The following is a 17,786-nucleotide window of genomic DNA, read 5'->3' as shown; positions in this document are numbered from 1 at the left end:
AGGGGGCTGTTGAATGAGTAGGCTAGATAAACCCGTTTGGGAGTTTAATGCATTACAAACAGATAGGACAGGTAGGCTAACTTACTGAATTAAACGTGACATTTTGAAGTAGCTAGAAAAACTGAAATTGAACCTTCTTGGTTAACATACTGCAGTTTTTTGTTTACAACTGAAAAAAGTCGTTTTATAGTGTACATGATGATACATAGTGTCTTAGCATTTAAAGGTAATAATTTAAAGATCAATCAATACTGTTAAACTTGCATTATGATGATACATTTGATTTCATCCATCCATCCATCCAATTTTTTTTTTTTTTTTTTTTTTTTTTTTTTTTGTGAAATGTATCAGAATGGTGTCTTATTATTTATTTTTTTAATCCCACTTTAGTATTATCAGCTGAAGGAGCTTTTCCAGGGACTATCACAGTCTCCTCCCAGGATCATGATGAATCATCTGTGAGCCTCATTGTGCAGTAGATAGCCGAGTGAATGCAGCAAACACGCGCTTTCGCTTTTCAGAGATGAATGACAGCTCTCCAATATCTGAGAACATCATGTTTCATCAGCTGACTGCAGATACTCTGAATAGTAGCTGTGACTACACCTTGCCCATGTGTAACAATAGCACAGGTGAAGCGGCATTGCAGCTGCCCACTTTTTCCATGGCAGCAAAAGTGAGGGTGATAATTACCTTCACTCTTTGCGCAGTGTCAGCTGTGTGCAACCTCTCCGTGTTGTGGGCTGCCAGCACCAACAACAAGCGCAAATCTCATGTAAGAATTTTAATCATGAACCTCACCGTTGCCGATCTGCTGGTGACTTTCATCGTGATGCCAGTGGATGCCGCTTGGAACATTACAGTTCAGTGGTTGGCGGGGGATCTGGCTTGCAGATTGCTAATGTTTCTGAAGCTCGTGGCAATGTACTCCTGTGCGTTCGTGACTGTGGTCATAAGCCTGGACAGGCAGTCGGCCATTCTCAACCCTCTGGCCATCAATAAGGCTAAGAAGAAGAACAAAATAATGCTGAGCGTGGCCTGGGTGATGAGTGTTGTTTTCTCTGTCCCTCAGGTGAGGAGATTTTTTAAGTTTTTCATTGTGTCTGTTCTCTGTATGCTGCTTTGCTTGAATTCACCAGAACCCCCAGAGTCTGGTATAACACCCTGAATCAAGTATAGAGATCAAAATTGAAACAACAGGAAGTTTAATGGCTTGCCTTCTTGAGCTCAGACTTGAAATATTCAGATTTTTCATATTTAATCTAATTTTAAACCAAAAATGCATTTACTTCAAAATGGAAAATGGATTTGACAAGCGTGCTATACAGTTTTTAGAATGGAAAATGAAAATCCTGTTATCATTTACTCTCCTCGTGTCATTCCAGACCAGTTTAATTTACTTTTTCTGTTGAATATATTTTATAAATAATATAAAGTTATTTAACAGATTGTCCAAACTGCTCTTTTCTATTCAATGCATATGTGCAATGCATCATCACCGACAATCCCACTTATGTAATATGGCATTTCACACCATGATTAATGTCACTGATGCCATGCTACACATACAAATGCACCGAATTTGAATATGCACATACTAAAATCATCACAAAAGACATTCTTAGTTAACCCTTAGTGTCCCTAACACAAAGGTATCATATATCATCGCATGGACTGCTATGGTACTGCTACTGCTATTTTATGGTTATATTTTTTGTTATTTTTGGAACTTGATCATATCAATCACAATTCCATTTTAAGTCAATGAAAAAAGTGAAAGTGATGTAACATACAGCCAAGTATGGTGACCCATACTCGGAATACGTGCTCTTCATTAAACCCATCCAAATTGTACACACACACACACACACACACACCATGAACAGACACCCAGAGCAGTGGGCAGCCATTTTTGCTGCAGCACCAAGGGAGCAGTTGGGGGACCTCAGTTGTGGTATTGAAGGTGGAGAGAGCACTACATTCACTCCCTGAGACTCAAGCTTGCAACCTTTGGAATATGAGTCTGAATCTCTAACCATTAGGCCACAACTTCCCCAATGTCACCATAATTCTGTATAGAATAAAAGCATCATAAACATTAAAGGTGCTGTAGGGAACTTTTGTAAAAAAATATTTTTTACATATTTATTAAACCTGTCATGTCCTGACAGTAGAATATGAGACAGATAATCTGTGAAAAAGTCAAGCTCCTCTGGCTCCTCCCAGTGGTCCTATTGCCATTTGCAGAAACTCCATCGCTCCAGGTAAAAAATAACCAATCAGAGCTGCGGTCCGTAACCTTGTTTGTGTTCAAAATGTAGAAAAATGTATATAATAAGTGAGTACACCATGAATCCATTTTCCAAATCGTGTTTTTGGCTTGTCCTGAATCGCTAGGGTGCACCTATAATAAGTGTTTATATTCATACTATTTTAGATTGCTTCGGGGATACCGCGGCGGAGTAACCCAGTACCTTTGTGATTCTTCATAGACATAAACAGAGAGAAGTAGTTCCGGCTACAATGTTCTTCCGCAAGACGCAAGCAGTTCTGTTTATTAACCGCTAGAGCGTCAAAAGTTCCCTACCGCAGCTTTAAGCATACTTCTCCTTTTGCCTCTCACAGAAGAAGAAAGTCATTACAGTGTTGTAATGTGTGAGTAAATGATGACAGAACTTTCATTTTGGGGTGTAAAGTTAAGGTAAAGGGTGTAAAGGGGATTAAAGTATCCCTTTAATGTATTACTGTAAAAAAAAAAAAAAAAAAAAATATATATATATATATCTTGTCAGATTTTCTTTCAAATCATACTAAAAGCCTCATGTTTTAAATCAGTAACTTATTTCATATTCAGCATTCTCCCTAGACCTGTTGTAAAATTAGAATCAGAGCTAGAAAGTGCTGTAAAAATTCATAGACGTTAGATTAGTTCAGCAATTACACTACACGCTCTCATCAGCCCTGTAATTTCACCTCAGATTTAACATAATGACTGGCACTTACTAAGACACATTACTCAACATTACACACACACTCACACACACACACACACACACAAACACAAAAGATAATGTATGCAGTCTGTAAGTCAATCAGATGTTTTTACATTTTACATGTTTTCTTACACAAGCCTCAAATGATCCTCACACCCAATATTGGAGAGAATTTTATTTCAGACAGATATGGCAAAAGATATAAGGTCGAAACGGGTTATAGCAAATATTTTGTTATCATTTGTTTATCCATTTTTTTTTTTTTTTTTTTTGTGATTCATTTCTGAGGCATAAACAGACAGATGGCTTCCCTCTGTATGTCACCATTGGCTCTGCCAGTCTTAATTTGTAATTAGGGAATCTCCTTGTCATAGTTAGAATTTGTAGTCTGGCATCATAATATTTATGAAATGTTCTGCAAAAGACTGATCCTGGGAAAATTGAGCCTTTTGCTGTAGGGAATATATGCCACATCTGATTTGCACAGCTGACAGTGTTCACTTGATTAGTTGGCTGTAGATGCGTTTAACATTTAGCATTTAAAAGTCACTTAGAGTTCAGTGAAGAAAAGGCACAATTAGTCATTATAGTCATTTTTAATTTGTTTCAATCAGACTCATCTACATCTTTGATGACCTCAGGGTGAATAAATATAAAGTTAATTTTCATATTTTTGGGGGGAACTACACCTTAATATATTAGGCATTGTTAAGGTATTTAATAGTATTAAAAATAAAGTTGTGATTGGTCTGCTGATCTGCTGATTTCCCCAACAGATATTCCTGTTTCACAATGTGACCATCACTGTGCCAGCCAAGTTCACTCAGTGCACCACTCGAGGGAGCTTTGTCAAACACTGGCAGGAGACCATCTACAATATGTTTACTTTCATTTGCCTCTTTCTGATGCCTCTGGCCATCATGATCTGCTGCTACACAAGGATCTTGGTGGAGATCTCTCGCAGAATGACCAAGGGAAACAGTAGGTGGCATTTAATTTGAAACGCATATGCCGTACTGCTGGAATTTGTGATTGGTTGACAGCAAATTTCAAATACTAAATGGAACGATAAAATAACGTTATTAACCAGTTAACTGCCATTTCAAATTTTCAATTCTGTTCGGAAATATACAATTTTATTTCGTTTCTGTTTCTGGTTCTGTTCCTGTCAAAATGTTCGTTTTTGTTCCTTGACCCATTCAGAGCCCTGGTACTGTCTATAAAAACAATAAAGGCGTAATCTGAAAAAGTAAGCCTTATGCATTAAACTGAATAATATTCTGTATATTTTACAGTTGGTTTGATACCTTTAGATCAAATGGGGTTATCTGTTTAATGGATTTATATTATTGCATACATTAAAGTTAAAACAGTAATTCAAAAAATGGAACTTTGTGCAATAACAGTATGTTTTTCTGAACATTTTAGTATTGGTTTTATATTATAATGTCATGGTTAATCAGTAAAAAAAAATTCCCTAGAAATTACGCCTAGTGCAACGTAAAGGACACACACATATATATATATATATATATATATATATATATATATATATATATATATATATATATATATATATATATATATATATATATGACTATCTGAGTTAGTTTGGGCTCAAAACAAAACAGACACTAAGAGTTTAACTGGCAAAAAAAAGAAAGTCTAATAATTGTCAAAGTCAAACTAACTTTACCGGCGTCAAAAACCACGATGCGAGCACCGCACGAACTGCACAACCCCCCCCCCCCCCCCCCAAACTGCACAAAACACCCCCAAAATGAGAGGCAGCTACAAGCTATGCAATATCACATTTATAATCACCTTATTTTCCTAAACATAAACGCTATTTTGAAGAAGATGGAAAACGAAACAGTTGCTGGTCCACAGTGTCATCCATTATATTTTTTCTTTTTTGCTCCTACTATTGAATTCAATGTGGACCAACAACTGTTTGGTTACACAGATTATTCTTTTGTGTTCAGCACAAGAAATAAGTTAATATAGGTTTGGTAGAACATGTGAGTGAATAAACAATGACAGAAATTAAATTTTAGGGTGAACTATCCCTTTAATTAACACGGCAGCATGTAGCCATCCATCTGTGTCGTTCAGTTGTTTACTTTCATTTTAGACATGTCCAACTGAGTCTATACATAAACCTTGTGTGTTTTGACAGTATTAGCACAAAACATAACTTAGTTCAGTAATCTGGCAGTTTGATTGGCTTTTTAATTTTCGTGCCGGGCTTTGTGCTCAGAAAAGCCGCATGTCAGAAAAGCACACAAACGAAACTTTTAAATAACCAGCGAGGCTTTAAACGAGATGCAAAAAAAAAAAAAAGTATTTTGTGAATAAATCCAGTGTCCCGTGAGAGTGACACTACCGCAGTGTTAACACTGATGTTAATATATGTCGTAGTATATTGATTCGGTGGCACCAGAACTGCAGATGAAAATGTGCGCTGCATCACAATACAACGATATTTCTTCAAAAGCAAATTGTGGGGACATTTTTTATCATCCACAATCAAAAATATTAATATCCTACCCTTGGCAGAAATCGCGGACTGGGGGCAGACCGCAGTGCAAGGGCACTTTAGCGCTGGACCACAAAGGGGCAGGGGCTCGAGACCCCCCTCAGAAAGCCCCGAAGCTGCCCGTGAGACAGAGTGATATGCATTCTTTATTGTGGTGTAACAGTGATCCAAATATATTACTGTCTCTGGGGTGACATGTAATGTGCTGTCTATACTCTCCCAGTTCAATGAAAAGATTTACTTTATTAAAGTCCCCTAGAATGATTATAACAGAGTCTGTGTGATGTTGCTCTGTGTCTGTGATCTGATCCGAGCTCATGTGCACTTGTGGAGGAATGTAGGCACTTATGAGAATGACAGAGGAAAACTCCCATGGTAAGTAGAAAGGCTTAAAGTTGATGAAGAAGCATGTCCTGCCACCATTCACTGATTCTACATTATGATCCTCTCTGAACAGCTGGAAGCCCAGCAGATTTAACCCACTGTCCGGAATTGCATCATTCAGCCAGGTTTCAGTGAAACACAGAGCAACATTATTTTTCCTGGAGAGCAGAAGAAGTTGGTCTGTTTTGTCGGGTAGAGAGCAGAGATATGCCAGATGTAAGCTAGGCAGTGCCATTCGAAATCCGTGCTGTCTAAGCTTCACGAGCACACTGGCTCGCTTCCCCCATTTGTACTTCCTAAAGATTTTGATTACCTCCGCTGTTCCACCAAATACAGTGTTCAGCTAAACGTATATATAATCGAAAACCTGTAGAAGATTGCGTGGTGTGTTCTGCCGAATGTTCATCAGTTCATCCATGGTGAAACTGATTGTATTTTATAAACAAAAGACAGGAAAAACTAACAAAAACTGTAAAACAACTTGAGAGCTAAGCACCATGGCAGCCATGTTTGGCGCTGTGGCGAGTGGGGCGGGGCCGAGAGGCGTGGGAACGAGGAGTGAGGCCAGGTGTAGTGATTGAAAATGAGCTGCACCTGCGCCCCACCCCTCGTTCCCACGCCTCTCGGCCCCGCCCCACTCGCCACAGGCGCCATCTTGATAACATATAGACATTTGAAAATCCTGTCATCATTTACTTACTCTAGTGTCATTCCAAATCTGTATGACTTAATTTTGTCAATGGAACATAAAAACATTCTGAAAAAGTGTCTTAGAGTTTTTATTCGTAAGAGACTCCAAATGAGTCTCTACCAAGGGAGGGTCTAATTAGGTTGGACTTTAATTTTACGAAGTCATACATTTCAGTCCAATTATGTATAATATCTATTATTGAGCTGTACAGAAAAATGAATGTCTTATAGGTTTTAAATGACTTGAGGGTGAATTTGCATTTGTGGGTAAACTATCCCTTTAAATACTGTAATGAAATAAAATACTTGTATATAAATGATATTTCCACTGTAAGTTTATAAAAAAATCGTCTTGCTTTTACAGTATCGTCAAAGGAGGTCCACTTACGGCGTTCCAACAGCAACATCCCAAAGGCCCGTATGAGGACTTTGAAAATGAGCATAGTCATAGTGACCTCTTTCATAGTTTGCTGGACACCATACTACTTGCTCGGTCTGTGGTACTGGTTCCTTCCTGAGGATTTAGAAGAGACTGTTTCTCACTCACTCACTCACATGCTGTTTATTTTTGGGCTCTTTAATGCGATTTTGGATCCCATCACTTATGGCCTCTTCACCATCCATTTTCGCAAAGGACTGAAGCACTACTGTCGCAATGCGATTGTACTCACAGAGTCAGAGAATAATTCCATCATGACGGGCTCACTGAAATGCTCACCATCCCCATTTCGCATGAAAAGAGTGACCAAGACCAGTCCAGGAGCTGACCTGGAGCAGAATGCAGTGAGTGGGGAAGATAAGAAGCCAGCTGACAGTGAAAACAAGGAGTAGTGGCAACCCTACCAATCGAGCCTTGAAAGTGTCATTTGATTAAAGATACGGATGTGACAAGGCAGGCCTTGTACTGGCTGTCTAGCTGCTCACAAGAACAATGAGACAACAACACACTCATGCCGGTTCTCCTCAACAACATTAGACAGTTTCCAATTGAGCCCAAGTGTGTCACATTTCATTCACTGATGAGCTATTATATTTAATACCCATCTATTTTTCTGATACAGGTGATTAAGTTTTGTAATCATTTGCTCTTTGCTAAATACGTCAATCACATTGCAGTTTAATTAGACCATTTCTACTTGTGGCTTTTGTTAAAAATGACATTTACATTAAAGTTTTTTTTTTTTTACATCTTCACCTGCTATCACAAAGGGCATCGCTCTTGATTTGCTGAAGAGATTAGTTTCATCTAATAAATAAACAAGACAGATAATAAGTGTGAATTTAGCATTTTGAGATATTACAAATGCAAATTCATGTGCACTGGTTCTTGAATAATTGTCTGGCGTTATTTGGAAGCATTTCTTCTTTTTGGAATCAACCCAGACCCTTGCTGTGCTAGTATTACTGGGCAGCCTTAACTCAGAATCTGTATTTATGGTGTTTACACATACATTGTTTTGTATGTTTGGATGTAGGCTAAAATGTACAATATGAATGCATCTAAGATCTAATCTAAGCATCTTAATTTGTTAGTTTGTTTATTTATTTATATAGCACCTTACAGGCTACACAGTAGTTCCAAGGTGCTGTACATTACAATGGAAAGCAAAACAAAAAACAACAACAATACAAGCATAAAAACATCCATATCCTGAAGTGTGTACAAATATGATCTCAAACGATCCTTTTAAAGATAAGGAACATCTAACATCCAGTTGCAGATTATTCCAGTCTTGGGCCAGCTACAGAGAAAGCATTTGAGATGTGCACGAGGGAGAGCTAGGAGAAACTTACCTGATAGTCTTAGTATTACACTTGGTCTTTGGGGCTTAGCTAGGTATTCTGGCGCCTTTCCGTGATAACTGTACAGATATACATATTTTGAAGCCCACTCCTACCGTAAACCTAACCACTCTTATAAGATATAAAAGTGTAATAGACAGATAAATGCATAGTGACAATCATTTTAGTCTCAGTATACTGTTGTATACACTTCCATAAAAATGTTTATACTTTAATTCAGCAAGGATGCATTGAATTGGTTAAAATGGGAATAAAACCATTTATAATGTTTCAAAAGTATATTAAGCATAGAATATTAAGTATCAACAGTTTTCAGCATTAATGATAAGAAGAAAGGTTACTAGAGCTCCAAATCAGCATATGAGAATCATTTCTGAAGAATCTTTAAAAACTGTACTGCACTTTAACTGAGTAATGGCTGCTGAAAATGTAGCAAATATTTATACAAAAATAAAAGATATTAAAATAAATGTTTAAGTATTCTAATATTTTGCAATATTACTGCTTTTACTGTATTTTTGATAAAATAAATGCAGCCTTGGTGAGTATAAGAGACTACTTTTAAAAACGAGAAAAAAAATATTGTTGGAACGATTTTGTGTATATTGTTTAATCATCCTAGAAAATCCTTCAAAATTACAGTAGAGCACCAGAAATCACACAGAAAAATGAAAGCTTTAGCCTAAGTTCTGCCAGGAAGACTCAATTACTTTGTCACTTATTACCTTCATCATTATCCAATCACGTCTTTATATTTCAGTATAAAAGATCGTACTTACACATGTTTGAGTTTGCAGATGCCGGCGTGATAACAACCTCCACCCTCCCCACCACCACCAGGATGGTCCTGTCCTTACCTTCCAGGGGGGTCGGCTGTGCCCCTGCCTTCATCTTCAGGCAGGAAATGCAGGTTGCTACCCTCGGATTACGAACCATGGACGGTGCCTTCCACCAAAGAAATTTATAATTATGCTTGCTGAGTTGTCGATAAATGTATGCTTCGTACATCATTTTATCTCCCGAGTCTTTCTGGCAGAAGTATAGAGACATAAATACAAGAAAATACACCAATTAATTAAATATTTTAAAAATATAAAAGGACTTAGTAACTTTATCTTCATACGTACAATGCTGCATTTTCATGCTGTCAATACTTTGATATTGTACGTTTGAGTGTCTATTCAAACATACGCAAATTCATACCGTATGTGTGCTAAAACCACACTTTACATTATGAATTGAGATTACAACCCAACACCATAACTTAATGTCCCTAGCAATTACAACAAACTTTTTAGCATTAAAATGATATTTGATTGACACATGAGTAGCTCATGAATTTGTTTACATCACTCTTCTCAGGGAAGGTGCTTCTTTTGTCACAGGGTATTGAAGTCCAACTGGAGACTGACAAACTGTAAAGCTTTCCTCATTTTATTGTCAGGTGAATACTATCATTTCTGCTGATGTGATGTTACGTGCTCTATAATCAACAGAACCATGATCTTTGCTGTGAGTTCAAAGTGTGTGTTTCACATGACATCCACTAGTTGTACTTCTTGTGATTGATGTGTCACTACAGGATATATTTAGGACTTAATGACCTAGATTTTCAACTTCAGTAAATAAAATAAGAAAGTGTACAGAGGAGGAAAATGAAAGGGGAGTGAGTCCTTTCTGTCAATCTGTCATGGGTGAAGAGAATATATATATATATATATATATATATATATATATATATATATATATATATATATATATATATATATATATATATATATATATATATACACTTGCATATGTATGTACACACATAGTATCCGACCATTAAATAAACCACAGTTGAACTTTAATGTTCTCAGGTGGAAACATTAGGTATGCATTGATGCTAAAACTGTGCCTTATGGTTTTGCATTATTTAGGTATTGTATGACTGATTTTCTCATTCTATCCATTATATATTTTTGCTGAAGCGAAGGATTAAGAGATTACACGCAGAAAAAAAAAAAAAACATTGTTGCATCATGATGTGAACATGATATGGTATTTATATGAACTGTTGACATTAACAGAGGTGACAGTGTTAAAACCTTATTTAAATGCATGACTCCAATGTGTTTATGAAACATATTTTCTCTTGTTGTGCATGAAGATAATATGGTATTGTGTCCTTATGCTGTCTGTGTGGAGCAGTAATAAAAATTACAGTATGTTCATTTTTTAAATCCACAAATTGTTGAGTATTACTTAAATATGTGTAAACAGTCTTAAGACGTAATAAATACATTTGCAAAACACATAAATGACAATTATCATGTTCATGAGAATACATAAAACAAGCTAAGTGAACCCCAAAAAGCTGAGAAGACACCTGCAACAACTCAAAAAAAAAAAAAAAAAAAAAAAATACCCATACATTTTGTATTTGTACATTTGTACTTTTACTGTTCAAGCACACTGACTATTTTACATTTTCAAGGTAACGAGGTTCTTCAAGATGTTGCTTTCTTTGCAGCATAATAGACTTTAATGAGAGGTGGGTTGATGAGATATTAATAAACTGGAAACAAGGACCATTTGAGGGTAAAAGGGGGGGTACAATGATTTTTTCATGCATTCAGAGTTGTTTACATTGTTAAAGAGTGGATTCTCATGCCAAAAAAAGTTTAATTTAGAAGAATGACTGAGAATTTCTGTGCCGAAAATATTAATTCCAAACAAAATTTGTTCAAAAATGTCTCCAAATAAGTGCATTTTTGGATGTGAGGGAAAGTTTACCGTGTTCAGCTTCCCAAAGGACACAGCTTTACATGAATAGTGGATGCAGTTTGTTTTTCCAGGGCAGCAACAGAGTGTATGTCCCTGTCCCAAATAAAAGATTGCGACAGGTTCTGCCTCCTGGACGCCCCGCTCCAAGCCTCGGGCCTGTTCAGTGACACAGTCAATACTGTCGTCGACAGTTTCCAGGAGACACGCAAGCAGGCGGCGGCGTTCCAGAGTTTCCTCCCTCGTCACTCTTGTGGTTTATCTGGACGGGAGATACTCACACCACTAGCTAGCTCCTCATACCACGAGGCTCAAAAACACTCTGAGTCAGGGGCTCCTAGATTAAAATCTGATCTTCGATCTGTTATCGAAGCTAGGAAGTCCTCGATGGAAAGGTCCTGATGCCAGAATCCCAGTGACCTCGAGGGTAGCCCCTACTGGTGTAGAGCGGTGTCCACCTCATTATACGGTGCCTGTCTCTCCCCGGTGCCCTCTGGAGGCCGGTCTGCCAACCCTGCCAGTGTTTCAGGGCGCAGCGGTCTCCCGCGAGCGTCTCTCCCAGTTATTTCCGCCCGTGAGCGTAGCGGAGCTGGGAAGCTCGCCTCCCCTTCGGGGGCCTCTTACACCAGAGATCAGTCTCGAGAGACTGATTCCCTTAGTACATTATCGAGCAGCGTGGAAACTACTGCCAAATGTATCTCAATGGGTCCTGCGCACAGTAGAAAGAGGCTATTCTATTCAGTTCGGCCGTCCACCGCCGAGATTCAATGGGGTTACACCGACAGTCGTCAGCCCCCAGCAGGCTCTGGTTATGGAACAAAAAGTGAATACCATATTAAGGAAGGAGGCCCTCGGGGTGGTCCCTCCTCTAGACAGGGAATCCGGGTTTTACAGCCGGTATTTCATAGGTCCAAAGAAGGATGGGGGGTTGTGTCCGATCTTAGACTTACGTCAATTAAACCTCTCAGTAATGTAGCTCAAATCAGATCCGAGGACTGGTTTGTCACAAAAGATCTCAAAGACGCATACTTCCACATATCCATCCTTCCACAACACAGGAAGTTTCTGAGGTTCGCTTTTGGCGGCAAATCTTATCAATATCGAGTACTTCCCTTCGGCCTTGCACTCTCACCCCGCACGTTCACGAAATGTGTAGATGCGGCTCTGGTACCCCTCTGTATGCAGGGCATCCGCATTCTAAATTATATTGACGATTGGTTGATTCTAGCTCAATCAGCAGATGGTGGTTCGACATCGAGGTGTCGTTCTCACCCATATAGGGGAGCTGGGTTTGAGACTGAATGCCAAGAAGAGTGTACTTTCTCCAGTTCAGAGAACCACCTATCTAGGCGTAGTATGGGATTCGACCATGATGCAGGCACGTATGTCTCCTGCTCAGATCGAGTCGATCCTCACATCAGTCGAGAGAGTCAGAGAAGGCCAGTCACTCACTGTCAAGCAGTTTCAGAGACTGTTAGGTGTCATGGCAGCTGCGTCCAACGTGATACCTTTTGGCCTCCTGCACATGAGGCCCCTACAGTGGTGACTCAAGACCAAGGGGTTTCCCCCGAGGGGAAATCCTTTCTGAACTATTCAGGTCACGCGGCGATGCCTTTGTGCCTTAGACATTTGGAAGACCTCTGGTTTTCTCTAGTTCACCCAGCTCCACTGGGACTAGATGCCATGGCACAGACTTGGCCGAGGCTTCGTCTGTACGCCTTTCCCCCCATCACATTGCTCCCGGGAGTTCTGGCGAGAGTACGCCGGGACGGGGTCCGTCTGTTGTTAGTAGCCCCGTTCTGGCCGGGCCGAGTATGGTTCGCAGATCTGATTTCTCTCCTCGACGGCTCTCCATGGCAGATTCCGATCAGGACAGATCTACTCTCTCAGGCGCAGGGCAGAATAATTCACCCTCGCCCGGAGTTGTGGAAGCTGTGGGTGTGGCCCCTGAGGGGGCACATCTGTTAGCAGCTGGTCTCTCAACAGAGGTTGTTGAGACCCTACTCCAATCCAGAGCTCCCTCTACGAGGAAACTGTATGCCCTGAAGTGGAAACTCTTCACTTCATGGTGCAGAGATCGCCACCTTGACCCTGTTAACTGACCAATTGGTACAGTTCTGGAGTTTTTACAAGCTAGGCTCTCTGCGGGGTTAACCCACTCCACCTTAAAGGTGTACGTGGCGGCCATAGCTGCTTACCACGTCCCTTTCAATGATCAGTCAATGGGTCGACACCCCCTAGTTACACATTTCCTCTGAGGTGCACTGAGGCTGAGACCTCCAGTACGGTCCTGTATTCCCCCGTGGGACTTGGTTGTGGTGTTAGAGGCTCTCTGCAAAGCTCCAAACGAGCCATTTCAAGACATCTCAGACAGACATCTGATGCTTAATACTGCCCTATTACTGGCAATTACTACTCTAAAGAGAGTTGGAGATCTCAAGGCCCTCTCGGTGGCCCCTAACTATCTAGACTTTGCCCCTGGTATGGCCAAAGCATTCTTATACCCTCGAGCGGGTTATGTTCCTAAAGTTCCCTCTGTCACACCACAACCTGTCGTACTGGAGGCCTTCTATCCTCCTCCCTTTCGGGAGCCAGGCCAGGAAAAGCTAAACTGTATGTGTCCAGTGTGAGCATTGGACGCATACATCCACAGAGCTGCCCTGTGGAGAAAGTCTGACCAATTGCTTGTTTGCTACGGTCCTCCTAAAAAGGGTTCTCCTGCCTCTAAGCAGACCCTTAGTCATTGGATAGTCGAGGCTATCAATGAGTCCTCTGGTCTTCCCCTTCCTTTGGGAGCCAAGGCTCACTCTACGTGGAGTATGGCTGCCTCTAAGGCCTTTCTAGTAGGTGTGTCCCTATTGGACATCTGCAACGCTGCGGGGTGGTCCACGCCCTCTACATTCACCAGATTTTACAATCTCAATATGCGAGCTGCTCCTGGCTCTTCTGTCCTCTCACCTTAGCTGTGCTCTTCGGATACACACTGGGCAGGGGTTTGGTAGTCTGGCAGCATTGGCACATTGTTCCCCAAAAGCGCTCAATGCAGCTCGAGTTCCCGAAGAGGAACGTCCCTAGGTTACGTATGTAACCATAGTTCCTTTAGGGAACGAGATGATGCGTCGCAGAGCCATACTCCCGGCACCCCTGCCGACGCTTGCTTCCCTACTCGAAGCTGAAGCCAGCTGCGTGGCACGTGCCTTTATAGCTTCCTGGTCGCTACGTCACCCCGTCCGTGACGTCACGCTCTTCCATTGAACTGATTGCACACGATATTCAGAGTTGTTCTTGCCAAAGGCGTTCCCTGAAGTGCTCGACGCAGCGTCTCGTTCCCTAGAGTAACTAGGGTTTCATATGTAACCTAGGGTTTCGGTTGTGTTCAGGTTTGAAGGTACATAGTAATAATAATGCAAAAAAACTACACTTCAAATCAACATTTAAATCAACAAACAGTATAAACCTTGACAAAAAGTAGTCTTTGAGAATGTCTTAATAGACATTTAAATCCACAACCTAATAAAAGTAAACAATTATGTATACAAACAACTGGGGTATTCACAAGTCTCTCTATAGAGTACTGTAATCTAGTGGTTACTGTCGTAACCAAGGTGGTAGATAGACTCAGAATCCAGTTTTCATCCAAAGCGGATTTTTATTAAATGCCAGTGGAGAGGTAGGGCTGTACATATTCACAGTAAGTGTAAAACAAACAAACAAACAAACAAAACTATGAAACTAAACATAGAAAAACAATAAAAAGACATTTAACTCAGTGCCCACTTTGGCGTATAAATGATCAAATAAAACAAATTTCTACAAGCTGCAACCTCTACATAGACACTTTAACCAGTATGTCCCCACCTTTCTCCTCCCAATGTTCAGTTTAGACTGGCTTATATAGCATAAGACTGGCTCATTACACACAAGACCATTCCAACTGCAAGGGCATCAATACCAGAAACCTTTCTTCTTCTCCTTCGTCTCCTTCTTCTTCTCCGACGATTTATGGTGGTTGGCAAACCAGCTTTAGGTGCAACCAGAAACCTTTGAAGCCAAAAGACAAGATCATTAATTCATTTAGACTATTAAACTTCAAAATACATAAAATAAAAACATAAATGCAATTCTTCAACAGAAGCAAAACTTAAACAACACCATAATACGTCTTTTAATGTCTACATCACCAAGGGATATGTCCCCTCCCTATTAATAGAAATGGATTGACCCCACACAAGATAAGAAAAAGTTGTAGTCCCGCCTCCTCCTTTGCAGTGTCACAGGACCAGGATATGGTGAGTAGACAGCATGTAAGGTAACTGTTTGCAATGTGGAGATAAATACAGACTTGAAATAACACATAACTGTCTCAGGTTACGTTTGTAACCATAGTTCCCTGAGTAGGGAACGAGACTCTGCATCCTCTAGGGGGCGCTTTGGGGAACACCTCATCGTGACCTGTGTCTGAAGCATACATTGAAAAAACACCAACTTGTTGGTCGGCGACAGCCTCCGATGTCACTAACGGCGTGACTATAAATCAGCACCGGGAGAGCACGTCATTATCTTCTTCGTCTGAAGCTTGCGTCCGAAACATGGCAGGGAGCTAGAGGACGCAGTGTCTCGTTCCCTACTCAGGGAACTATGGTTACATACGTAACCTGAGACAGTTGCCTTTCGAGGGAACTTCGAACTGCGTCCTCTAAGGGGCACTTTGGGGAACAGTATACCCACGCCGCCATGCTGAGGGGAATGCAGGCCAGAATCATGGCGAGCACTAAGTACCAACTCTACCATTTCCATGGGAGTTGCCCCTGGGTTGTTTAGATGGCTGTCTGTGACAGTACCCCTTACGGCCAAAAGGCCTAAGCTACATACCCAACTTAATTGTTAGGGCCTCGGCCCAGGATAGAGCTGAAGGTTTGGAATCAGGAAAGATTCCTTTAAAGGGATACGGCTAAGAACCTAGCATTTGTACCAAGTATTGCCTGTCACACAGGGGCTACCGCTAGCTTACACATAAGCTTGCTGATAGAGCTGTCTCAACAGTTCTCTAGTGGCAACACCCTGTTTAGATAGGTATCCGAGGATACATAGGTGGATTGCGCCCAAGATGAACGGGGCTTTTACCAACTCAAGAAAGGGCACGAAGCAACCGCTCAAAGCCCTCACCATATATGATTTTAGAAAGAACGCAGAATACTAGCGTGCGAACTTACCACAGTGTGGATTTCAGAAAGTGTGCAAGGACTACACGTGCACACTTACCATAGCATGGATTTGGGGAAAAAACGGAGAACTACGTCTCATATGAGAGGAGAACTCCGAGCTCGGAGTAACGCGCTCATAGGTGACCCTTTTTTTGGAAAAAGGGGAGCGCTGATAAATTACCAAGAGAATCACCCAAATAGCCCCTCATGTTGAGGGAAGCGATGCTTGAGGTGTATAAACAAATACACACTGGCTGAATGGAGCCCAAGGAACCAAGGTCTAATCATCTCAAGAAAGGGAACAAAGCGGAGCGCATAACCCTTATCGTAAAAGATTTCAGAAAGTTTGCAGAGTGCGTTCAAACTTACCACTTGTGGATTTTTAGAAAGTGTGCAAAGTGTTCACGTGCACACTGACCACCATGTGGTTTTGAGAAAGTACACAAAGCTTAGCGTGTGTACTTAAAGGTTCCTAAGCACGCAGTGGTGCTGAATCTCACGGGAGAGGTAAGCTCAATTTTACAAACTTCGGGCGAGGGGAACATGTCCTGAGGCAGCATATACAAGAAGACTTCTTTAACTGCCACCTCCACTTCCCAGTAGATGCGAAAGCACCCCTAAGCGGCCAGGAGACCCGGCCAGACATCCATGAAATTCCCTGCAGTGCTGTGCCAGGCCTGATGATCAAGGAGGCTCCCTCAGAAACCTGTGATCTCAGCCGCCTAATACCGGAACATGAAGCCGGATGGCTGCTGCTGGCGAATGTTTAGTAAACACTGTAACTGAGCACTTCAAAGGAAACTCACAGATCTTATTAGTAGACACGTAACCACCAGCAATTAAATACACATAAGTATATACAGAGAGGGTTACATTTACTCACCCACCCTCCTACGCCGGAGCCCCACTCAAGGGGCGCCTCCTTTTAGTCTGGACCATCAGTCAGGTGGTTGCTATGGACATAGAACCATAAAAACATTATAGGTCCAGCATAGGAGACTGTTATGCGAGAGCTGGTGGTTACAGGGGAATTAAGAAGGGGAGGATAAAAGCAGAAGTTAACCCTCTGAAGTCGATTAACGGTGTGTTCATTAACCTTTGACTTGACTAAGTTATTAAACAGCTATTAATGTGTTGCTAATGTTATAGACCTTGTTACTGTTTGCAAAGCTGATGATATGAAAAGTCCCACACCACAAAAAATATAATTTTTTGAGTGTCTTTGTACACAGAAATTTCAGACAATGGTGATTACTGACGAATTTACAGGTTTTGTTTTTAAGCATAGTATACCAGATAAACAATTCTCTCTTTTTTTACTATTAAAAACGATTCATTTTCATTATTGTTTTTAAGCTATAGTGTTTTGGTTTCTTTAGCAGCATGTTTGTCCTGAAAAAGCTAGAA

General features: G+C 40.7%; 1 protein-coding gene across 1 annotated transcript; it reads left to right on the top strand.

The window, feature by feature from the left end:
• Positions 1-406: 406 nt before the first annotated feature.
• LOC127977170 (putative gonadotropin-releasing hormone II receptor) lies at positions 407-7,593 on the top strand. Its single transcript, XM_052581887.1, has 3 exons — positions 407-1,072; positions 3,770-3,974; positions 6,971-7,593. The coding sequence occupies exons 1-3, from the start codon at positions 524-526 to the stop codon at positions 7,435-7,437; spliced, it is 1,221 nt and encodes a 406-aa protein (XP_052437847.1). The 5' UTR covers positions 407-523; the 3' UTR covers positions 7,438-7,593.
• The last annotated feature ends 10,193 nt before the right edge of the window (positions 7,594-17,786 follow it).

This window comes from Carassius gibelio, chromosome B18 (assembly GCF_023724105.1).
Source record: "Carassius gibelio isolate Cgi1373 ecotype wild population from Czech Republic chromosome B18, carGib1.2-hapl.c, whole genome shotgun sequence".
Lineage (NCBI taxonomy): Eukaryota > Metazoa > Chordata > Actinopteri > Cypriniformes > Cyprinidae > Carassius > Carassius gibelio.
Note: the sequence above shows the minus strand (reverse complement) of the source record. Positions and strands in the feature narration are given on the sequence as shown.

What these genes read in the sequence shown, in the direction of transcription:
- LOC127977170 (XM_052581887.1), top strand. Translation starts at nt 524, where the DNA reads ATGAATGACAGCTCTCCAATATCTGAGAACATCATGTTTCATCAGCTG. An exon ending in TTGTTTTCTCTGTCCCTCAG is followed by an intron (nt 1,073 to 3,769) that starts GTGAGGAGATTT and finishes TTTCCCCAACAG; the next exon opens with ATATTCCTGTTTCACAATGT. An exon ending in CAGAATGACCAAGGGAAACA is followed by an intron (nt 3,975 to 6,970) that starts GTAGGTGGCATT and finishes TTGCTTTTACAG; the next exon opens with TATCGTCAAAGGAGGTCCAC.